The sequence below is a fragment of the Aspergillus fijiensis genome (genome assembly GCF_003184825.1).
Source record: "Aspergillus fijiensis CBS 313.89 unplaced genomic scaffold BO72scaffold_47, whole genome shotgun sequence".
Classification (NCBI taxonomy): domain Eukaryota; kingdom Fungi; phylum Ascomycota; class Eurotiomycetes; order Eurotiales; family Aspergillaceae; genus Aspergillus; species Aspergillus fijiensis.
Window position 1 is genome coordinate 32,746 of NW_024469023.1, and position 21,729 is coordinate 54,474.

The following is a 21,729-nucleotide window of genomic DNA, read 5'->3' on the forward strand; positions in this document are numbered from 1 at the left end:
GTCAAACGTCAACTTTCGACAGCTTAGAGGAAATTTCTCACCCAGACCTCTCTTCACCGGATTTCATAGAATCCTCAGCGCTCACCTCCCACCGCCCGCAATGTCGGAATCCACGCCGACAAAGGCCATTGCGCCGACGGCCAACACCAACGCCAACCCCAACAAGCGCAAGGAAAGCAAAAGAGTGATGGAAGCGCAAAAGACCTACGGCCGCGGCAAGGGCATTCACACCCACAGCATCCGGGACAAGAAGCTGCGCAGCAACCTGAAGGCCGTCGAAGCCAAGTTCAAGGAGGCCGCGCTCCGGGCCAAGGATGCGGAGATCCTGCTGGAGCACGAGGCCGGATTCATCGAGACCGAGGGCGAGTTGGAGCGGACGTACAAGGTGCGTCAGAGCGATATCCGGGATAACGTGGGCATCGAGACGGCCAAGAAGGGGTTCGAGCTGAAGTTGACCGACATGGGCCCCTACCGCTGTGACTATACGAGGAACGGCCGCGAGCTGCTGCTGGCGGGCCGCAAGGGCCATGTTGCGACGATGGACTGGCGGAACGGCAAGCTGGGCTGCGAGCTGCAGCTGAACGAGACCGTCCGGGATGCCCGGTGGCTGCACAACAACCAGTACTTCGCCGTCGCGCAGAAGCGATCCGTCTACATCTACGATCACGCCGGTGTGGAGCTGCACTGTCTGAACAAGCACCTCGAGCCGCTCTTCCTCGAATTCTTGCCCTACCATTTCCTTCTCGCTAGCGCGGTAAGTATCTTTCGAGGCCTTGATTCAATGTCCTAGACTAATATCTCAAAACCATTAGCAAATGAGCGGCTACCTCAAATACACCGACACCTCGACCGGTCAAATGGTGGCCGAGCTTCCCACGCGCATGGGAGCGCCGACCTCCCTCGCCCAGAACCCCTGGAACGCCATCCTGCACGTCGGCCACCAGAACGGCAGCGTGACGCTGTGGTCGCCGAACTCGCAAACGGCGCTGGTGAAGGCGCTGGTGCACCGCGGCCCGGTGCGGTCGATGGCTATCGACCGCCAGGGCCGGTACATGGTGTCGACGGGCCAGGACCAGAAGATGAACGTGTGGGACATCCGGATGTTCCGGGAGGTGCACTCGTACTCGTGCCACCAGCCGGGGGCGTCGGTGGCGATCAGCGACCGCAACCTGACGGCGGTGGGCTGGGGCACGCAGGTCAGCGTGTGGCGCGGGCTGTTCGACGCGGCGCAGGCGGACCAGGGCAAGGTGCAGAGCCCCTACATGGCGTGGGGCGGCGACGGGCAGCGCATCGAGAACATGCGCTGGTGCCCGTTCGAGGATGTGCTGGGCGTGGGCCACGACCAGGGCTTCGCCAGCATCATCGTCCCCGGCGCGGGCGAGCCCAACTTCGACGCCCTGGAGGCGAACCCCTACGAGAACACCAAGCAGCGCCAGGAGGCGGAGGTGCGCGGCCTGCTCCACAAGCTGCAGCCGGACATGATCTCGCTCGACCCCAGCTTCATCGGCAAGCTGGACACGATCCGCGATCAGAAGAACCGCGAGGAGCGCGACCTCGACCGCAAGCCCGAGGACCCCATGGAGAAGCTCAAGAACCGCGGCCGCGGCCGCAACAGCGCCCTGCGCAAGTACCTCCGGAAGAAGGGCCGCCGCAACGTCATCGACGAGAAGCGGGTCAAGGCGGAATTGCTGCACAAGGAGCGCACCGCGCGGGCCAAGGACAAGTTGCGGGCCGAGCGACAGGAGCTGGGGCCTGCTCTGGCTCGCTTTGCGAAGAAGGAGATGTGAGAAGAACATATATCTACTTTCTAGCTCATCTGTTTCGTGTATGTATTACTGTTTGGGGTTGTGGTGGGGTGTTCATCCTGCGACTTTGAGCTCTCAGATACCCTGGTGGTTGGAGCGTCGGGCTTCCATCGCTGTTGTATTCTTGTTTTTAATGGCTGCATATTCCCGGCGTTGAGGTTTTTAGCGGATGAGAAGCAAGAAAAGAAAAAGTGCTTAGTCTCTGAATATATATATCCTATAGAAATGTGCAAATAAACGATCATCATCATATACATATCAACGGGCAACACTGCCAAACTACCCAAAGTCCACCTCCACTCCCCCCCTTCACAATAATCTCAACCTCACACCCCCCGAAAAGCAACACGAGAGATGAAAGTTCAAGCATCAACACTCCCCGACCCCCTCTGCCCGCCCGCCTTCCACCTCCTCACACACTCCTCATAAGCCCCGCACCCCTTCCACGCACTCAAAATCAAGCCCACAATATGCTGCATCCCCTTCCCATTCTTCACCTCAGCGAAGACCGTGGGCCCGCCCTCCCGCATGCGGGCAGCATCCCGCTCCATGACCCCCAGATCGGCGCCCACGATGGCCGCCAGATCGCACTTGTTGACCACCAACAAGTCACTGCCGGTGATGCCCGGCCCGCCCTTGCGGGGCACCTTGTCGCCGCCAGCGACGTCGATCACGTAGATGATGAAATCGGCCAGCTCGCGCGAGTAGTTGGCCGCCAGGTTGTCGCCGCCGGACTCGATCAGCAGCAGATCGGTCTGGAATTGCTTGTGCAGCGACTGCAGGGCCAGCAGGTTGGCGCTGATGTCCTCGCGGACGGCGGCGTGCGGGCAGCCGCCCGTCTCGATGGCGCGGATGCGGTTGGGCGCCAGGGCCTTGTGGCGGGTGAGGAATTCGGCGTCTTCTCTGTTTTGTGGCCGGGTTGTGTGAATAGAGATTTGGGCGGGGTGGGGGGTTTGTGGGGGACTAAGGGAAAGGGGAAGTAACGCAACGCAACCTACCTCGTGAAGATGTCGTTGGTCACAGCCGCAATGTTATATTCGTCTCGCAGGGCATGGCAGAGCGCCAGCATCAGGGCGGTCTTGCCGGATCCGACGGGTCTAGATTTGAGAGCAAAATCCCCTGAATTAGACACATAAGTCATTCGCAGAGGAGATAGACCTACCCGCCAATTCCAATTGTGAAGGCACGGTCTTTCCAGTCCCGGGACTCCGACAATGGCATCTCCCGGTTGATGTAGGATCCCGGTCCGTCGAGGATCTCGTGCGAGTGGCCGTGGCCGCCGGTGACATCGTCGTGGGAGTGGCTGACGCCAGTGTCGTGGGAGTGAGAGTGAGACATGATGTGTGGTTGTGGAGGGTTGAACAAACCCGGAGCGAAGACGATGGAAAGTGAAGAGAAGAAAAAAGACGAGAGAAGATAAAAAGATAGCGAGTTCAGGTTGGCGGAGGAGGCAGGTGAGTTGCTATTAGTAGATCTACTGAGTAAGTACCAAGTTAATGGCGGGGCGGTGGAGGGGCTGCACGGCGACTGCCGATGCCCTGCCCCGATTGGCGCCCAGATCCGACGGCTAACTTAGGTAACTTGTATTGAGAGATGGGAATTGAAATTGAAATTGAAATTGAAATGCTCTCTTACACAACAATGCAGCAACGCAACTATCAACACATTATCTTCCCAAAATATCCCAAACGCCTGGAACATAACAAGATGTAAGAGACAAGAAATGAGAGAGAGACAGAGGAAAAAGCAAGATCACGTCAATCGCCCAGGTAAGGTGGATATCAAATAAAGCAGCTCCACAAGCACAACATTCACTGCAACGACGTTCATACACACGTCAACCCCCACAGAACGCTGTGAGAGATGGAAGGAGAATAAAATAGAGCAAAAAGAAAAGGGAGAAAAAAAAAACGGAAGAACTGCCCGGACAATGATCGGGTCTAGATGCAAGGTCGTCTGGTTCAATCACAGGCACAACCGACTCAAAAGACGCCGTGTCAATCAAGCCTGTTGACTTTCTAATTGCAATTGAAACCTGAACCATATCGATCCAGCCCCGCAGAAACAATAGCATATAGCACCCGAACCCAGCACGTATGTTCAATGGCGGCCAAGGAGACAAAGAAAAAAAGACACCGGCAGATGAGAAGAAAAGCATCGGAGAAAGAGAAGCCTCGCACAGTATCCTCAAGGTACGCCGATTCCCGCCTGGTGAGACTGCAATGATATGAGATGACAAGCGACAAAAAGTAACCCAAACCACAATTACTCTAAGACTAAGCGCCCCCTTTTTGCTTCTTCGCGCCCACGCGTGGACTGGCCTTCACCTTGGCTGGCACAGGTCCCGGCGCCCCGTTCAAATCCGGTCCATTATCATCATTTTCCACCTTCACCGTGCTGGCCCGACGCCGCTTGGTTCCCACGTTGGGACTGGCACTTGCACTGGTCACTTGCGGACCATTGCCCTGCACTTGACCCTGCGGCATCGGAGGTCCGGCCAGGTGGGTTGGTGCAGGGCTGGGATGACCAGAGACACTCAGATGGGGAGACCCTTGAGCAGGGGGTAGACCCAGATGAGCCATGGCTGGGGAGGCGAATTGGTTCGGAGCGCTCATGCTGGGGGCGCGGGGCTGACCTTGTTGCATGGCCGGGTTCATTTGGAGGGGCATGAAGGCAGGATTAGGAACTTGGTTCTGCATCGAATTCACCAGGTTGCGCAACGATTCCCACGGTGTCAATTGAGGGTTTTGCTGGGAGAACTGCATCAAGAATTGCATAGATGCGATCGTCTCCGAGACCTACATCATGAAATATATCAGTATAGCCTAGGGGGTGCTGAGGGGTGAAACACACCTCCATGAATTGCATGACAGCACCCGGTACACCGTTCAAAGTCACCATTGATTCGGGCAAGGTAGCCGCGGGCGGTGGCGGCTGCTTCTGCTGGCCACGCTTGCCTGAATTCTTGGTAACCTTGGGACTCTGCTTTGGTAGTTCTGCTGCTGCTTGTTCTAGGGCCTGTAGCTGGGTGCGAGGCAGATACTCGGTATGATTCAACATAACGATATCTAGCATCTCGATCTTGTTGTTCATGTCAAAATGTGCCGTCATCGTTCCGTTGGCAAAGAGCTAGATTCGCTGTCAGTAGTTTTCTTCAGTTTAGATCCAGTGATAAAAGTGCCGACCTGAGTATCGTTGGTGAACCAGTAAATGAAGGAAGTTCTGGGGCTCTCCACAACGTGACCTCCGTTCGGCAAGTCCCGCTCCCGAGCCCCCTCCACAACCATCTGGATATGGCGGATACCGCTCGTGAATTGGGTGTAGTAGTAGCGAGGCAGTGCGACCGTGCCAATCTCGAATTGCTTCGAACCCGTCTGATGGTTGTAGACGCCCTGACGTAAGACGCCTCCAGGAGCGTAAAACCGGCCCACGAATTGTTGCCAGTAGGCGAGATCGTGTGCCTCACCGCGGCTCTGTAACATGTTAGCATCGCTCTTCCTAGGGCGCGATGGTGATGCGAGAACATACTTGGAAGCTGCTCAGGTGTTCTGCGAAGCTATTCAGGTGGAGAATTGCGGCCCCTTTCATTGGTATTCGTGGCTGCTGTTGCATCATCATCGTGGCTGGATTCTGCTGCTGCTGCTGCGCCGCCTTCAGCTGTGCCTCTTGGGACATCATGGGAGGTTGTTGTTGTCCCTGTACAGACCCCTGCTGACTTTGTGGTGGTTGTGGCTGCTGCGGCGTTTGCTGTTGAGGACCAGGCTGCTGCGACTGTGGCAGTTGTTGCGGAGGCGGATTAGGGGTGGGCTGCGGCTGTGGAGCGGGAGGCTGCTGCTGCGGCTGCGGGGGCTGGGTGGTGGGTATCTGCGACGGATTCGGTTGCGGAGTCGCGCTCCCCTGGTGTGGTGGGGGGCCAGGTTGGGGTTGCGGCGTTGCGCTTTGTGCATCGTGCACGCTCTGCGGTTGCGCGGCTGCCCGTTGCTGCGGAGTCTGCTGGCCAGGTTGAACCGGGGTGGCCGCCTGCTGGACTTGCTGGGCTTGATGCGCTTGCTGGGCCTGAGCCTGCTGAGCCTGTTGTGCCTGCTGCGCGTGTTGAGCCTGTTGTACGTGCTGGGCTTGTTGCGCTTGGGCCGCTTGGATGGCGAAGAGATGCTGCTGCTGCTGTTGGATATTCTGCGCTTGTCCGTGGGGCATTTGCTGCATCTGCATCTGCATATTCACGGGTCGCATTCCTTGATTCGCTTGCATGGCGGCGACATGAGCGGCAGTTAGGCCGGCAGGATTGCCGTTGGGTAACGATACCGGAAGTCCACCATGTTGCTGCTGATGCTGCTGCTGCTGCTGCTGTTGTTGCTGGAGAATCAGACGTTGCCTCATCATTGCCTGTTGCTGCTGCGGGTGCATAAGTTGTGGGTTACCGGCAACTAGCTCGGGGTATAGTGAGTTAGCAAAGAACCATCATTATTGGCCAGTGAGATGCAGTACTGTCCAGTCAAAGCACGATTTACGAAGCCGCCGAGCGACCAGAAAGGAACCTACATTGTTGGGCAAAATGAGGCTGCTGAAACATGTGTGCCTGTGCCGGACCCAGATGGGAGAGAGCATGAGCCTGCACTGGCCCTCCAGGCCCCGTTGTTCCAGCACCTGGGGGCATGCCTGCCATCATAGGTCCACCTTGGCTGACCTGAGGCCCTCCGGGAGCCGACACACCTGGGTGCACCGCCTGCACCATTCCGGCCCCGGGGTGAGCATTGGGATGTTGACCAGGAGCCATTGGATGACCTGGCGGTAAAGTATGATGCTGCGGGATGCCTTGAGGGGCGGGAAACGGTTGCGCCATCATCATCGCTGTGCTACGAAGCCGCCGATAACGGGACTCCTCGGGGTCGGTGAAAGAGGCGGAAAAGTTCAAAAAGGAGTCAGCCGGGGCGAAAGGCTGAGCGATAAAGCGACCGACAGCAGAGAGAAAGGAGGAGGTAAATAGAGGAAAGAAAAAGGGAGAGAGAGAAAGAGAGAGAGAGGGTTTTCTGGGGAGACCGAAAGAGGCGGACGTCGGGACTGAACGACGAGCGCGCTTGACGTGGAGGGCACAACAGGGCCGCTTTTAGTGCCGGAGCGGAGGCCAAGACGCAGCTGACAGGCGATTGAGCCTGCGTCGGTATCGTCCAGGACCACCCAAGATCTGCAGCATGGATCGGACCGGCCTAATCACCTGTTGCCCGCCAGATCGGTGGGGAGGGAAAGGTAGAATTCCTTGTTCTGCACAATTCCTGTAGCGTCAGCAGAGATTAGTCAGAAAGGGTGTGATTGAAGACTTGGAGGAAACAAGAGACAAGGAGGAGGGGGGTGTAGGCGAGGAAGAGGCGGGAGGTTGGGAGGGGAAAGGGTAGGGAATAAGGCGGGTGACAGAAGGCAGGACGCGATTAGAAGGGAAGATTAAAGGCCGTCCTGGGAGAGAATGGAAACGCGCAGGGAACAGAAAGGAAAGGAATGGGATAGAGAATACAACAATAGTGCATACACGGGAATTAGACTTAATGGTTAGTTAGTTAGGGGGAGGCGGGAGGAAGAAGTGTGGAGGGGCTGCTACCACCACAACCACCACCACTTTTAGGGGCCGATAGAAAGATAGAGCGCGCAAAAAAAGAGAGAGCGATGAAGGGAAATGCAGAGAGGGAAAGAGAAAAACAGGATTAGAGGGAGATACTGACCAGGACAAGAATGAGAGGGGAGGAGAGCGATTTGAGACTGGGGGGGGAGAGAGAGACGGGGAAGAGGGAAGAGCAGGAGAGCGAGAGAGGGAAGAGAGACGGACCGACAGGGCAGGCAGGCAGGCACCGCGCGATTGCAAGAACTGGACGTGTTGGCAGCAGCAGTCGACAAGAGTTATTCCATTTGACTACGGAGGTATAGACCAACGATAACAGTGGGAGTCGTATGTAAAAAAATTCCAAAGAGGGCAAAAAAACAAGAAGTCGACTTCAGTCAGAGTAAAGAGCATATGGCCATGGGGTGGGATGATAAAGTATTATTCTTATGATATTTTTTTTTTTTTCGCAGCGAGATTGTTCTTCTCGTTGTGTCTCTCTGTATCGCATTTCTCTCTTCTCGCTGGGTATATGAGGCCTTTTTTCCGCCTTTTCTTCCTCTTTCCTTCCGATCGGCGAATCGCCGTCCGCGCCTCGTCCAGAGTCACGCTAACACCTCGATCAGGCAAGGTGCCTCTATCACGTGGCGTCCGGATCAATGCTGTTCCGTAGTGGGCATTTACTTTTTTTTTCTACTACTTATGTCCGCTGGTTAGTTTTCTGCTTTCTTTTTTTCATCTTCTCAACACACTTTCGACCAGAGTGAAAACTCAGCTGGAAAGCTGGAAAGCTGGAAAGCCGAACAGACATGATGCTGTCTTGAATATGATTGTGAATTCTGATCCCTTGCAGGCAGGGGAACAGTCTTTATCTCATGCTCGATATCTCTTGGTTCTGACAATCAGACCATCCAACGTCGCTAACAGATCAGGTCACCTCCGCAGATCTGCCACTCGCAGCAGGTTAGTCCCCTCTCCCCCTTTCCTCCATGCCCATTCGTCGCCTTGCGAATTGTTTCGAAGATGATAAAACCTTTTTCTCTTCTTTACCTTCTGAATCGTCCATGAGGAGACAGTTCGGACCTCCCTTTCCCGGTTGGTCTGCTACTTGCCAGTATATTTGGTCTGAGAAACAATTTGCATCATGGCTTGTCTGATTCACGCGAACCTCGTTGTACAATGAAGTTCGTTGAACCCTTGGCTAATGTATGCTATAGTAGTTCTACCGCTTTCCGAAATGACGTCGAACAACGGAGTGGCATCAGGATGTCGGCGGATCGCCGATCATCCTCATGCACGTGGGGTTCTGGACAAATAGCTTCAGATACAATGAAATTCAAGATACTTGTCTCACTCGAACATGCTAAACAACTATTTCTTTTGTAATCATTTTGTAGAATGCCATCTGGCACTGATATCAGTCTGCATAACGCCACGTCTATCGATCCAGGCACTGGGATTCGGCGCCATACTCCTGGATCTCGTACCTGTCGGTGATGACCTTGCCTTTGTAGCACGGGTTGATTGGAGCCAGTCCGCTGTTCAAATCTCCTGATTCCAGCATCGCCTGTTTGAGCATAAATCAAGCATTGTTGTAGGACACATCCATTCTTCCTCGTGAAGAGTCTTTGCCAAATGCCCCATATAAAGCATCAAACAGTCAATCTATAACTACAGCGCATTATTAATAGCATGCTCCACTGCCATCATTGGTCGCGCGGTGCTAATCTTCGACAGGTGCTTTTGCAGCGCGTAGATTGCAGATCACGGCACTGTCACGTGATGTCACTTTTGCTCTCCGCCCCAGCAGGAGGCGGACCAGGTAGAAAGTCCTTGTTCGGGCTCCTACTCCGTGGTCGCAACTTCACCGCCGATGCAGACGAAGGCTTTGGTGCAGCATTAGCACTCTCTTCCGTACCTCACAATCTGGTGGCCTCGCTCACCCTGGATGTATCCGCCAATGCCCCAAGGCAGGTTCCTTTGGTCTCTGGCGCGACCCTGTCGGTTTATCGCCCATCGCCGCTTTCCCGCCGCAATCCTCGCCCATTCACGCCGATTCCATCCCTCGCCAGCATGGCTCTCATCCACCCCATCTGACCCTCAGGACCCTCGCGACTCGGCGAAAGATACCGTCACCGGTGACATTCCGACCCTAAATGCTGAACCAGACCTCGCCCACCGCGATACCTCCGAGACCAAACCGGCGTCGGAGCAGCATGAAAACAAGACTGATAAGCCCTACGGTTCAGCTCTTCGGAGGGTAATGAGGAACCGGAAAGCGTCAGCGCAATTAACTGTTCCCGTCACTACGGTACCAGAGTGGTTTCGTCAGCGCAACATCGTCGTTCATGATGGGAAGGGCGAAAATGCCGGAGTCTCGGTACAACAAGTGCAGATTCGGTCACCGTCGGATCTCAACGCGGAGAAAGCGTCCTCAGTCGAAAGGCTCGGTCAAGGTGGTGATGGCGAGGGCCCACCGGCCTCGGACGAGTCTACGCCGCAAGAGAACCGCTACGCCTTGACGGATGCCATGTGGGAGGAGCTGTGTGCATCTGCACGCGCTGGTATGCGTCTGCCGCCGGCAAGGTACGCCCAAGAACCCTCAGCCCGGAAGTCACATTTGGTTCTGCAGTATCCGGGTGCAGATGGGATTTTGTTTCTGGACGCGGTAGTCAAGAGGTTGGCTCAGGAGGTTGGCGCAGACCTGGTGACGCTGAACGCACAGGACATCGCAGAGTTATGCAGCGAACAGGATCTGACGGATACCGGGAAAACCGATGCGATTCGTTCCCTGGGCTATGATGTATATCGACCTACTATGCCGGAGGCTTCACAAGATGGAGTGGATTCGAGTGAGGCCGACAACGATGACGAAAATCTGCAACCATTGCACTCATCATCCGATCTTCCGGCAGTTGGTCAACGATTCATCTTAGGATCGTCTGGAGAAATCCATGACGTACTATCTAGGTTGAAGTTGTTCAATCCGGCAGCGGATGGCGCGAACGCCGCATCGAGACCAGAAAGTAGACGACTTCGGCTTGCCCGTCAACTCATTTCCCCCTCTAGTAGGAAGCCTGCACCACCGGCGTTGAAAGAGGCGGACGGCGACGCGCCCGTAAAACCGGCGGTTTCCGAGCCCGAAGCGACCCCAGCCGCTCGCGATGTCATCGTCCAGGTCCAGGACTACGACGAGATTCAGGATACTCGCGAAGGCGCCAAGTTCATAATCATCCTGCGGAAAGCAATTGAAGAAAAGCGCAAGGCCGGATCCCGGGTCTTGTTTGTTGGGACGATGGCACAGGAAGCCGCACCTGGTGCAGATTCCTCTCGACTAATGCAGAATGCTCCCGATGACCAGTTTTCTCAAGTGCTGCTTGTCACGCCTGACATGAGCTCGGAGGCGGCAGCGCGTACATTTGCAGAGGACCAACGGAAGCGGACGTTAGATATCAACATCCGCCACATTCAGGACATGCTTCGCACGCGACTGCACGAACAAGCCGCCGCACTCAAGGATGATCTCTTCCGTGATCGTGCCTGGCCATTGGACTCGTCTCTTGTGGAACAGAGTGGCTTGGAAGAGCGGTATTGGTCTTATTCCCAAGTCCACTGGGTCTGCACGCTGGCACTCGGCTCTCTCAAGGCTGGTGAACAGTTTGGTTTTGAGCACGTTCGTCGAGGCATTGAAATGACACAGCAGAGCGAACGGGCCAAGAAAGACTGGCTGCAAGAAAAGGCGCCCAAAGCTAAAGCAGGAGGCGCAGCAGGCGACCGGGAGCGCTTGCTGAGCTCTTTACGAAAGACGTGCAACTCATATGAGAAGAAGCTGCTGAACGGAGTTGTTGATGCGCAGAGTATCCGGACCACGTTTTCGGACGTTCATGTGCCTCCAGAAACTATCGACGCCCTCAAAACACTGACTTCGCTGTCTCTGATCCGCCCCGAGGCGTTCACCTACGGTGTTCTGGCTACGGACAAGATTCCTGGTCTACTGCTCTACGGGCCGCCTGGAACCGGTAAGACACTCCTGGCCAAGGCTGTAGCCCGCGAGAGTGGTGCCACCGTTCTTGAAGTCAGCGGCTCGGAAGTTTATGACATGTACGTGGGTGAAGGTGAGAAGAACGTCAAGGCCATCTTTACGCTCGCGAAGAAGCTCAGCCCATGTGTCGTTTTCATTGATGAGGCGGACGCCATCTTTTGCTCTCGGACCCGTGCCAGCAGCCGTACCTCGCACCGGGAGCTCATCAATCAGTTCCTGCGCGAGTGGGACGGGATGAACGACCTCTCTGCCTTCATCATGGTTGCCACGAACCGACCTTTTGATCTTGATGATGCTGTTCTGCGACGTCTTCCCCGCCGCCTTCTGGTTGATCTTCCGACTGAGCAGGATCGGCAGGCCATCTTGAAGATCCATCTGAAGGACGAACTTCTCGACAGCACAATCGACCTTGCGGAGTTGGCGCGCCGCACTCCGCTGTATTCAGGTTCTGACTTGAAGAACCTTTCAGTGGCTGCCGCATTGGCCTGTGTGCGAGAGGAAAACGAACTGGCGGCACAGCACCAAGGCAATGAGCCCTACCAGTACCCAGCTCGACGCACGTTGACCTGGAAGCACTTTGAACGGGGGATGGAGGAAATCAGTGCATCCATCAGCGAGGACATGGCATCTTTGTCCGCCATCCGGAAGTTCGATGAACAATATGGTGATCGCAAAGGACGGCGGAAGAAGAGTCCCGGCTGGGGATTTATCCCGGCTCCCGCGGACGCATCAGCGGCGGCCGAAGAGGCTGCGCGCGTACGGACCTGACCGGAGGGCTTCGATGAGCATTCTTGTATAGATTAACTGTTATTTCACTCTACTATATGGTTTTGGAGGTTTCGGACTGGAGCGGACTGGGATGGAAGGGCAGGCAGGCAATGACGACCAATTGTACACTAATTAGCGACATGAACCTGTAACAATATTGCAGATACCTGCTATCTTCTGGAATAGAATGTTTTGATTCTTGGTACATACAAATGTCTGGATTTGAGGTATTCAATAATATGAAGTGGATGTACAGGTAAGTACTTCCGGAAGAAGTAATCGAGCTACTGAACCTGAAGGGGCTCGACCTCGGAATGACATCGACGAACCGCCGCCGCCTTTGGATCAGCCAACCTTTTCGGCTCCTCCTCAGTTGCAACTTACAATCTTCCCCCCCCCCCCCCCCTCAAACTCTCCACCAGGTTTTCCTTCATTCCTCTGGTCTCAGTCTATTTTGTTCTCGGGTCAGTTTTTGTCGCCATTTTCTCTCATCTCTTTTGACAGGCTTCAATCTTCTGGTCTGAGCTAAATCTTCCTCGGGATTGTCGCCAGTCATCCTGAATTTTTCCCCGCAGCTTCTATTTTTACCCCTCTGCTCGACCTGTCACATTGCACTCACCCACCTACCCACCATGTCAACCACCGAGGCCCGTGATGCGGCCATCCGAGAGGCCAAGCAATATGTCCGCGACACCGTGCGAAATGACTGGGTCTTCGAACTGTCCCCCGAATACGGCATCCCCTCGTTCTCATCACCGCCCACGCCGGAGCAGGACGTGCTCGAATGGCGCTTGCGCGAATACGACAGTTCCGGCTCCGAACTGGAACCCCAGTCCTCCCCGACCATCAATCCCGCTGATGTCCAGCAGCTGCCGGGCTTCACGCCGTCGGAGATCTCCAGCCCGATCACGACACCCCTGGGCGATGATTCGGAGCGCCGGCGCAAACGCCGCCGCCAGATGGAGGAGGAGATGCGCTGGAACGAAGGGCTGCGAGCGTGGGTGGAGCGACGAGATGCGTGGTCGGGAGCCCACACCAAGGACGAGATCCGCGCCAAAACCCTGAAAAAGCATCAACGGCAGCAGGAGGAGGGGCACGCAACGGAGTCCTCGTTATCGTCATCGGACGCGGCAGTACAGAGCCCGCCAAGGTCTCCGACAAGCGACCTTGTCACCAGGACAGAAGCCGCCCTTAGTCTTGGAGAGCCGAAGAACCTGGCGCAGCTGGACGGCGAGGAGGCTGAGCCGTCAACGGTCGCGGACGACAAGAAGGACCCGACTGCGTCCACGGAAACCATCATCACCGAACCGGGCCCGCAGAAAGAGACCTCCAGCGCCACCACGGAGACTTCATCCTCGGAACAACCGCAAGCGCAACAGCCGCTTCGAACACTGGAAGAGCCCTTCATTCCCGTCGTCCCCTCGCTGATCTCTGGGACCAATCCCATCCGCGCCTCCATCACGCCAGCCATGTACCCCTCCATCTACTCCAAAGTCGTCATCCAGGGCCTCACGCCCACCGTCCCTATCAACCTCGCCGACGTCACCAAAGCCATGGTCCAAGGCTGGAAGGCCGACGGCCAATGGCCCCCCAAACCGACCCAGACCTCGATTGTTCTCCAGGACGACGCGACCATCCCTCGCCGACCAGAAGACAGCACCACGACGGCGGCAACAGCAGGCGGGGACCGGGCGCCATCATCGCCCGAGTCGAAACGCCGCTCCGGCGTCGCCAGTGCCGTCCGCAAGGTGTTCCATTTCTCGGGGTTCCACCCCCACCCGTTCCACCGGAGAGGCTCCTCCAGTCAACAGAATACTGAACCCCAAACGCAAGCTGGCGGTGAGTCCGGAGCGAATCTTGCACAGTGAGATTTGAGCAATCAAAAGCTGAGAATGTTCGATCGCAGCTGCTGGACTCATCCAGGAATAACCTCGAATGGAGCGGCATCGTTTCGTCTCCAATATTATGATATCTCTATTGCCCCGAATTCCCCCCTTGTATCCACTCTTCTGCACCCGCAATGCTGCATGCATCCTGCGTTCGTGCAGCCTTCCTCCTCTCCCTTTACTCTTGAATAATGACGTCTTTTCCTTCTTGATTACATGTCACGTATGTACGGTTATGGTTCGATCATGATACTCTGCTTGTTTTCCCTTTTCTGATGTTTCGAATGGATACTTATGTTGTGACGTAAGATGATGAGTTGGTTCCGTTCTAATCTCCTAGTCTCATGCATGCAGGAGGTTTAATTATCTTTTTCTTTTCTCGTTTCCTTTATCTTTTCCACTTCTGGTTAGAGCATACAGAATATCCCAGATTGTCGGCAATGCGCGGGGTTTAGACCCACCAGGCGGATTTATCAATATATCGATTCTTCCATGGCCCCTAGCAGTCTCTATGAACACTTTGCAATGGAACCTTGGTTCATGCTGGCTCACCTTCGTTGTAGTATATGGTCCATTCTATCCGCAATCATGCTGAATTTGCCTTACCAACTTCCCCATGCTGGAAAGCTGTCCGTATGAGTATAAACAATATCCTCGAGTCCGATGACACCGCTCTGTCTTCGGGGGTTGTACTCGTCTCTGCATTCTGGGCACCCGAACAGACGGAACCCATCCACATACGACCAGAACCAGTCCTCTGTTCGCTAATCACGAATCCATGCATAGTACGTATGCTAGCCATATCTAGCTGGTCCAGTGGGTTCACTTGTAGCTTTGCGACTATACCCGACTCCCCTATCGACCTTACCCCTAACTATTATAACATTGAACAAACCCATTCCAAATAAACATATACTTAGGTCTTAACACAACGATTTTTAAATCCAAAATACGCATTTCTGCAGCCGATGAAAGTTGATTCTCGACGATACAAACTCACGTAAACGTGAGTCCTGCGGCAGGGCAGGGTATTATACCACGCTTGGCGAGGGCCGTGGAAGTCGGCCTAGGAGAAAACGGAGGTGGGAGATGGGAAGACCCTGGGAAAGAAGACAAGGGAGGGGGTCTGCCATCCGCTTTGAAGGTAAGCTTACTGACATAGACTGCGTGGGTAGGACTATCCTCGCGTGTACCAGCTGGGCTGTCAGGAACAGCGAGTAGAATGAGGCCCCTCGCCTGCTGAGATTGTATGGAAAGCACGATATCAAATCTCCAGAGCTCACAGTTGCAGCAAGGCCAGCGGTCGCTGGCATGACGCGGTACACGGTTGCTTTTCTATTGCAGACCCGCCGGTGGATTGAGGTAGATGAGTCGTGGCCCATTCGAGCGATGTGTGAGAGATTGTAAAGCTGCAGGATTGACAATACCGGTCTTGAGCAGCGCTGGAGAATGAACATAGTAGTTGAAAGTTATCTTTCATGGATTTTCTGGATTGGGAAGAGTATCATCCGTACTTTGGAGGATGGGTATAGATAAGTTGAGGAGACTTGCTAGAGCATACACAATCAGCGCCTGCTCTTGCGAGCGGCAATCGGGGACAAGGCTTCATCGACTCCCTCCCTCGAGACTGTATTTAGACGGCCCTGGCATGGCGATTCACGCGCAGAACGAAATCTTTAAAGGGAATACCTACCACAGAATACTCTCAAACTGTTCTAGAAGGCGCTTCTCAAGCGTAACACGCCAATTACTGATCAAGGACTATAGTCAAATACACAGAAAAGTTTTATATCCAGAAATCCAGACATTTGGGGCGGTTGCACTCCATGCATGTTTCCAGTACTATCCAGCCCAATAACAACGCACCCGTGATCCTCAACCAGCGAATATAAGATCATCATAATCCGTGAACAGCCAGTAAGCCTCGTCCTAATGGTTGTCAGCTTAGCCGGTAAGAAGGTGACTATCTCATACTTACCCCTTCCATCATATCAACAAATCTCTCATCGGCCTGTGGAGCAGCAGCAGCAGCATCCTGCACAATCCCCACCCGGAGAAGTATACCATCCCGATCTTCCTGCGCAAGATAAAATCGCATTATACTGCCATCCCGAGAGGCCAAGGCATCATACTCTGGTCGTTTATCGGTATCTTCGTACCACTGGCCCAGGATGCGCTCGGTGCCGTCGCGGTAGCAGAGGAGAAGTCCCGTACATCGAGACTCTGGATAGCAAGCCACCAGGGATCGGACATGCCTCAACGGTGCCTGCGAGAAGAACCTTGGAGGATTAAGGACATCTATAAGCTTCATGTGTTGACGCAGCGGGATGGTAGAAACAACCTGGAGTGTAACGGGGTGCCTGTGCGGCTGGTAAATACTACCTAGGCTCGTGAATGCGGTAATGCCCGGCGACTTATCCTAGTAGAGACCCTGGAGATCTCCGTTGTCTGCATGAAATATGCTCTTTGTACATGTTCGGCTGGACTCGATGTAGGGACCGAGAAAGTATATTTCGTCTTTGCTGGTGGTTACCTAGGCCCATGTAAGTATGCAGCTTCTTCCGCGAGAAGAGACACAGCATACAGCTAGATAAGGCTCGGGTAGATAGTCATTTTGCTCTCAGAGAACAAACACTGAACTTATGGTTTTTTGACGATCAAGGCGGAAGTGGATAGGGCAACCGAACTGTCGCCCATACCAGTGGGTAGAAGAAGAAGATTCTCCGCGAGAAGGTTGATGAGGGCAGGAGCGAAAGTGGGTTCTAATGCCGACAATGCCCGCGTTCGAGCAAAATGCCGTAAGTCCGTAAAGCTTTCCTTCCTCGTTTTGCAGAGGGATATACTCCATAAGTCGCTGAGCCTGGGTCGAGAAGTCAACATGCCGCGGCCAATCATAAAAGGAATCCGCAGAGGGGCAGGCAGGAGGAAGTATAGATGACCAGAGGAAGTCATGCCCGAATGTCTATTTATCACAAAGGCCGATGTCGAAGATTTTGCAAATCTGAAGTTCTATATTCATAAGATCCTGTAACCGGGAACAGGCACTTGCATCCCACTTGAGATCTACACGCAACTCTTTCGTCTGAGGGTAGATGACTCCACGGAACCGAGTATCGGACATTGGCGCTGGGTACTTCCGACACAAATGCCAGCTGAGATAGCCCATGAATCTCGATTGTGAATATCATTGCCGCTTTCGAGGAAGGGACTGATACGGCTGCAGAATGTTCGCTTTCGTGGCCGTACACTGTTTCTCCCTGACGAAGGCCACACACGTATGTCTGCTTCAGGACATGTGTGTAGTATAAAGCAAGGTCACCATACAACGAGGGAGTCGCAGTTCCGTTTGTAACGGAAGGGGTTGACCAGAGATGTTTCGTAGCCTGGAGTGCCAGAATCGAGCGTACACTGCCAGGAGAAATGAAGTCCCAGATCATTGTCCCGAGTTCCGGTGGAAGTTGCCTGCATCTTCTGAGCAGCTCTAGATATTCGTCATCGTTGGGTGGAATTTGAGGGTTGGCTGAGGCGCAAACTAGCGAGTGGAGTGATTGTTGAAGGAATTCATGACTCCTGTAGGCCTCCCGTGGTATTGTCGTCCAAATATGAGGTATCATCGCGAGACCTATATCGTAAATTATAACACTCTTTGGTAGATCGACTACAGCAGATAAGCAGATACTATGGACCGCAGGCGCATATCTTGCCTTTCGTCGTGGATAATTTTGTATAGCTATGTATAGATTCTCGATCGTCCGACCATCTTCCCGAAAAGTGGCATCTGGAGTCCAAACAGCAGTCTGATCTTGTAATTCAATGACTGCAATCATTAGCAGGTGAGTAAGAGCCATATTATCTGCGACATACGTGCGCGAAAGTATGTACTTGTTGTAAATCTTTGACCACAAAGTGAGCAATAAGGGACTCGCTTGTAGCGACGAGGCTTCCACGGAAGGCCAGCAAACTGTTCCATGAGTGAGGGTGGAAAACGTCGCTGAGCCTGGCAATGCAGGAGTCGCCGGAATCAAGCCTCGACTGAAATGCTCGCCGAGAAGCGGTCTGATCGTGCTATTTCAGTTTGCTGGTGGAACGTGGCTGCCCCCTCCTTCAAGCATATGCACCCCAATCGGGCAGCATCCGATTAACAGACTAATTTGTATGCCAGGTGATTGTTCTGTCATAAAAATAAATATCTCACTTGGAGTATATTAGAAAAGCAGTAATCTTGCTTTACATAGCTTGGGAATAAGAGTAATCAAAAATTGGGCAGCACTAGGCCTCGATAAGCTGATTTCATGTGATTCTTTTTTTTCTCCCCCCGTGCTTCATCTTTCTACTTCTAGTTAGAGTATACATATATCCTAGACTATAAACACTCAGGGTCTAGACCTGATTAGGTAAAAATATTAATATGTATAGTACTGAGTAGTATCTATGATAGTATCTGGTGTGTAACCTTTGAAGTTATATTGTATATAGATTCTTTAAACCCCCCCCCCCCCCATTAGGGCCATATTGATAGTAAAAGATTAACTATTCAACAGTATTTGAAAGACTGGAATTAGAGCTTCAATATCAGATTCCCTACTCACAGCCGTCCACGTTTTTCGACAGATTCCTGCATGGTACAGTAGGTATGCATACCCGCAAGGTCCGGTTCACTTGCAGCTTCCGACTCGAACCCCAAGCATTCCACAAACTCTCACTTTTGAGTAGTTAGGAAGATATTGAACAAGCCTTATTTCATCAGGTAATCAATCGGAGAACCCATAAATAAGAGACGTAGAAACCCATTATATTGCTGAGATCGGCTCTATACAAAATGGGTTATTCAAGGTAAGCTTCGCAAGCGGTGGTACACTGCATTGGCCAAAGCGTAAATTGAGTGGGGAACTATTCTCGCCTGCTAGCCATTGTGAAAAGCACCACCAAATCCAATCTTGGTTTCTAAGAGTTGCTAAAAGTGTGTTAATGGTGATGCAAATGCAGAGAGGTCGCCGGCATGACGCGCAGACTCCCTGAGTTGGCCGATTGCCTTAGCAACTGACTCGAGTGGTGAGCCATACACTCTGCAAGCTGAATTACTTGCGGAAGTAAGCAGAAATGTACTCTTTCACTTATAATTGGAAGATCTTAGGCTCAATTCTGGCTCTGTATGGTACTGTACCTAGCTACCTCACCCTCAAAGGTTACGAGATAGATGACACTAATGCATATGCCGTCGGTTACAGCAATGATTGCCTTTGCCACTTCAATTCTCATAAGCTGAATGTAATCGTGTTTCCAGCTTCGATTTCCGAGTGGTGGAAATACCGTTGCCCCGTATAACTATACTTGTCAGTCAAGACCTTCCACTCAGTGTGAAAACTCGAAAACAAACTCGTACCTCCAATATATCAGCCCCATCACCACATTCTTACAGCCCTCCAGGAAAGCTTCAGTAATTTCCTCATGCGGTGCAGAGTCATGTTGTGCTCGAAGATGCTTCTCAGTCTCATGGAAACCGTGTGCTGCCTCATCGACCAGCATAATAGCTAACTTCATGGCGGTGTTGCAGTCAACGCCTTCGTTGAGCATTAATAATGGAATGAGATTCTCGATTTGCCCGTCCGCCTGAGGGTCGATGGTTAGTAGTGATTGACGAAAGCATTTAAGAGAACGTACAATCTCTTTGCGCAACGAAAACATGTCGTTGATCCTGCATGAGTGTTCAGCTTCATGGTCAAGGGGATGGCTAGCACAGGTGCACTAACATGTGTACCAAATACGACGTATGTTTCCACAACAACTGCATCGACTCGCCATCTAGCTGTTGTTGTGAGATGTCGATACCATAAATGAAGCTAGTATTCTTGTCAGTCGCGAAATTTTGCTCAGCGACGTTTCACCCACGGGATTGTGGCTATAACCGGATACACCCCGGCAGTGCATTCACGCCGGCTCAGATATTGCTTCAGTGATGGAACGTGGTTTTCCGAGTAGACCGTGTCCACAGTATCGACACTTTCAACATAGTATAGCTTCTGGTCCAGAAGGACCTTTAGGGTGGCTAGAGGCTTTGTCAGCTCGGAAAAGGTCAGAGTGCGAGGCGGATTGACCTTTTGAGCACACGCGTCGAATGTGATCGGCGACTTCATTCCAGCATAGCAAGGCAAATTGAAGCTCCTCTGAGAAGTATGACAGATCGGGGATGTCTTCTTCCTCCCCGAGGACGGCGTGGAAGTACCGTACTAATTGTTCTCTGTATTCCTGGGCTTTATCTTTATCGTTGGCGAGGATGCCACAGTCGAAAACTACAGGCGTGTCAACGGTAAGCTAGCTTAACGGAGTCAGGACCTCTCAGGGTTCATACTATCATCCCAGATAAAATACTGTGTTAAGCTTTTAGCTAAGGTCATTTAATGGACGATTAGAGGACTAACCCATGCGAAGGCTTTAGACACAGTACATAGGACCTCAAACGAAGAACGCACACAGAAGATAGCAGCGAAGACTCCAAAGTCTGCCTTTCGAAATTTGCGACTCGTAGCTCGATTTGGCACCCATCTGTGATGAATTTAGAAAAGTGGCTCACAGTGAGACTGGTACTTACCGTTCGATCCACGGATTGAGAACTTCATCGCGGGCTCTCTCATAGTCAGGATGAATTTCAGCCTTCCATTCGGGAAACAAAGCGTATAGGTCTGGGAGTGTGGCTGTTTGCCCACGGATTGTCTGCCGGAATAAGGCCAATGTTTCTTCACTCGACACCATCTTTCCTGTATTGACTGAGTTGGGCTTCGGGAGATTGTTCTGTGCTCAACTGCAAGATCTCTGCAGAATCGTGGTGGAATTTATACCACTTAGGATCTGCATTGTTGATCGATCTAGAAAACTTTCGATAAGCGAATGTACTCGTGTCAGTATCATCGAGTGGCTGTCGCAAGCTCTCAGCCCGTTAAGTGAGGTACACACTTCCTCAGACCCATCTACTAGTGTCAAAACAGCCTCCATCTTCGTTCTTTTTCCCCACCTCAGCTTTTCGTCTTGCCGCGCTGTTCAGCTGAACGAAGCGTTATGTGGTGGCGCGGCTGTAGAAATACTAAAAGATTCAGTGTAGTAGGATGGACTCAGCGCCACAACACGGCCTGGTTGGCAATGTTTGTCAATCAGTTGGGGGGAGGCTTGCTTGCTGTATTCAGGATTATGGCTCGCAACATCGAAGATGGGATGGATCGCTTAGCAACAAAGTATCCAAACTCTCTTTGGCTGACCGACTTCTTTTCCCCACTCATTGGGTCTCAGTAACATTTGCCGGCATGTCGATCTTTACTCGCGAAAATCTAATGCGAGCAATGCCCTGCACCAGGAGCTTTCCACCTGAGCTCTGGAAGAAGTCAGTCGCTCTCTTGTTCAGAGTTGGAACTTTTCATCCCGGTGCTTCTGCATATTTTTCAAGAGGGAACTACTGCATTTGCCTTCTGATTCAATGCCGGAGTTCCCCGACCATCAGCGATTGACCACGAGCGGCTATAAAAGGGAGAATCTTGTCAGGCGTCTTTCTCCCTCCAATGTGAAGCATTCATTGAAAAGCGGTTCAGCAGACTCAGCCACTTGCCCATTTTGGCAGTTGTGATGCCCCACTGCACCTGCCTTCGCCGCGGC

At 53.0% G+C, this 21,729-nt stretch overlaps 8 protein-coding genes across 8 annotated transcripts; 3 read left to right on the forward strand and 5 right to left on the reverse strand.

The window, feature by feature from the left end:
* Nucleotides 1-100: 100 nt before the first annotated feature.
* Nucleotides 101-1,787, forward strand: BO72DRAFT_384479 (WDR46/Utp7 family protein; the record flags this gene model as incomplete). Its single annotated transcript, XM_040941553.1, has 2 exons — nt 101-754; nt 813-1,787. 2 exons carry the CDS (start codon nt 101-103, stop codon nt 1,785-1,787), a joined length of 1,629 nt encoding a protein of 542 aa, XP_040798525.1.
* Nucleotides 1,788-1,988: 201 nt separating this feature from the next.
* BO72DRAFT_450581 (urease accessory protein UreG) lies at nt 1,989-3,338 on the reverse strand. Its single transcript, XM_040945286.1, has 3 exons — nt 2,968-3,338; nt 2,804-2,902; nt 1,989-2,708 (listed from the first exon to the last, which is right to left on the reverse strand). Exons 1-3 carry the CDS (start codon nt 3,141-3,143, stop codon nt 2,168-2,170), a joined length of 816 nt encoding a protein of 271 aa, XP_040798526.1. The 5' UTR covers nt 3,144-3,338; the 3' UTR covers nt 1,989-2,167.
* A 743-nt stretch (nt 3,339-4,081) lies between these two features.
* BO72DRAFT_498941 (LIM domain-binding protein) lies at nt 4,082-6,579 on the reverse strand (the record flags this gene model as incomplete). The annotated part of the gene is made up of 5 exons (XM_040948810.1): nt 4,082-4,603; nt 4,659-4,934; nt 4,991-5,278; nt 5,334-6,229; nt 6,345-6,579. 5 exons carry the CDS (start codon nt 6,577-6,579, stop codon nt 4,082-4,084), a joined length of 2,217 nt encoding a protein of 738 aa, XP_040798527.1.
* Nucleotides 6,580-9,022: 2,443 nt separating this feature from the next.
* BO72DRAFT_450586 (ATP-binding protein) lies at nt 9,023-12,399 on the forward strand. Its single transcript, XM_040945287.1, has one exon. It carries the CDS (start codon nt 9,353-9,355, stop codon nt 12,200-12,202), a length of 2,850 nt encoding a protein of 949 aa, XP_040798528.1. The 5' UTR covers nt 9,023-9,352; the 3' UTR covers nt 12,203-12,399.
* A 208-nt stretch (nt 12,400-12,607) lies between these two features.
* On the forward strand, nt 12,608-14,276 carry BO72DRAFT_479400 (DUF4050 domain-containing protein; the record flags this gene model as incomplete). The annotated part of the gene is made up of 2 exons (XM_040947579.1): nt 12,608-14,041; nt 14,251-14,276. Exons 1-2 carry the CDS (start codon nt 12,835-12,837, stop codon nt 14,274-14,276), a joined length of 1,233 nt encoding a protein of 410 aa, XP_040798529.1. The 5' UTR covers nt 12,608-12,834.
* A 1,687-nt stretch (nt 14,277-15,963) lies between these two features.
* On the reverse strand, nt 15,964-16,399 carry BO72DRAFT_530051 (uncharacterized protein; the record flags this gene model as incomplete). The annotated part of the gene is made up of 2 exons (XM_040950276.1): nt 15,964-16,017; nt 16,067-16,399. 2 exons carry the CDS (start codon nt 16,397-16,399, stop codon nt 15,964-15,966), a joined length of 387 nt encoding a protein of 128 aa, XP_040798530.1.
* Nucleotides 16,400-16,783: 384 nt separating this feature from the next.
* BO72DRAFT_199546 (uncharacterized protein) lies at nt 16,784-18,197 on the reverse strand. The gene is made up of 2 exons (XM_040939583.1): nt 17,953-18,197; nt 16,784-17,905 (listed from the first exon to the last, which is right to left on the reverse strand). The coding sequence occupies exons 1-2, from the start codon at nt 18,056-18,058 to the stop codon at nt 17,058-17,060; spliced, it is 954 nt and encodes a 317-aa protein (XP_040798531.1). The 5' UTR covers nt 18,059-18,197; the 3' UTR covers nt 16,784-17,057.
* Nucleotides 18,198-19,297: 1,100 nt separating this feature from the next.
* On the reverse strand, nt 19,298-21,102 carry BO72DRAFT_530052 (terpene synthase family protein). Its single transcript, XM_040950277.1, has 10 exons — nt 21,040-21,102; nt 20,678-20,951; nt 20,508-20,631; nt 20,438-20,456; nt 20,184-20,378; nt 19,978-20,134; nt 19,839-19,928; nt 19,750-19,783; nt 19,472-19,698; nt 19,298-19,413 (listed from the first exon to the last, which is right to left on the reverse strand). The coding sequence occupies exons 2-10, from the start codon at nt 20,836-20,838 to the stop codon at nt 19,344-19,346; spliced, it is 1,077 nt and encodes a 358-aa protein (XP_040798532.1). The 5' UTR covers nt 20,839-20,951; nt 21,040-21,102; the 3' UTR covers nt 19,298-19,343.
* Between the last annotated feature and the right edge of the window lie 627 nt (nt 21,103-21,729).

Excerpts from the sequence above, each read along its gene's own strand:
- BO72DRAFT_450581 (XM_040945286.1), bottom strand. The coding sequence starts at position 3,143 with ATGTCTCACTCTCACTCCCACGACACTGGCGTCAGCCACTCCCACGAC. Across the intron at positions 2,903-2,967 it reads TTCACAATTGGAATTGGCGG|ACCCGTCGGATCCGGCAAGA; the intron begins GTAGGTCTATCT and ends TCTCAAATCTAG. Across the intron at positions 2,709-2,803 it reads ACCAACGACATCTTCACGAG|AGAAGACGCCGAATTCCTCA; the intron begins GTAGGTTGCGTT and ends GCCACAAAACAG.
- BO72DRAFT_450586 (XM_040945287.1), top strand. The coding sequence starts at position 9,353 with ATGCCCCAAGGCAGGTTCCTTTGGTCTCTGGCGCGACCCTGTCGGTTT.
- BO72DRAFT_199546 (XM_040939583.1), bottom strand. The coding sequence starts at position 18,058 with ATGGAACAGTTTGCTGGCCTTCCGTGGAAGCCTCGTCGCTACAAGCGA. Across the intron at positions 17,906-17,952 it reads AAGTACATACTTTCGCGCAC|TCATTGAATTACAAGATCAG; the intron begins GTATGTCGCAGA and ends TAATGATTGCAG.
- BO72DRAFT_530052 (XM_040950277.1), bottom strand. The coding sequence starts at position 20,838 with ATGGTGTCGAGTGAAGAAACATTGGCCTTATTCCGGCAGACAATCCGT. Across the intron at positions 20,135-20,183 it reads TCGACGCGTGTGCTCAAAAG|CCACCCTAAAGGTCCTTCTG; the intron begins GTCAATCCGCCT and ends CAAAGCCTCTAG. Across the intron at positions 19,929-19,977 it reads CCGGTTATAGCCACAATCCC|CTTCATTTATGGTATCGACA; the intron begins GTGGGTGAAACG and ends CAAGAATACTAG.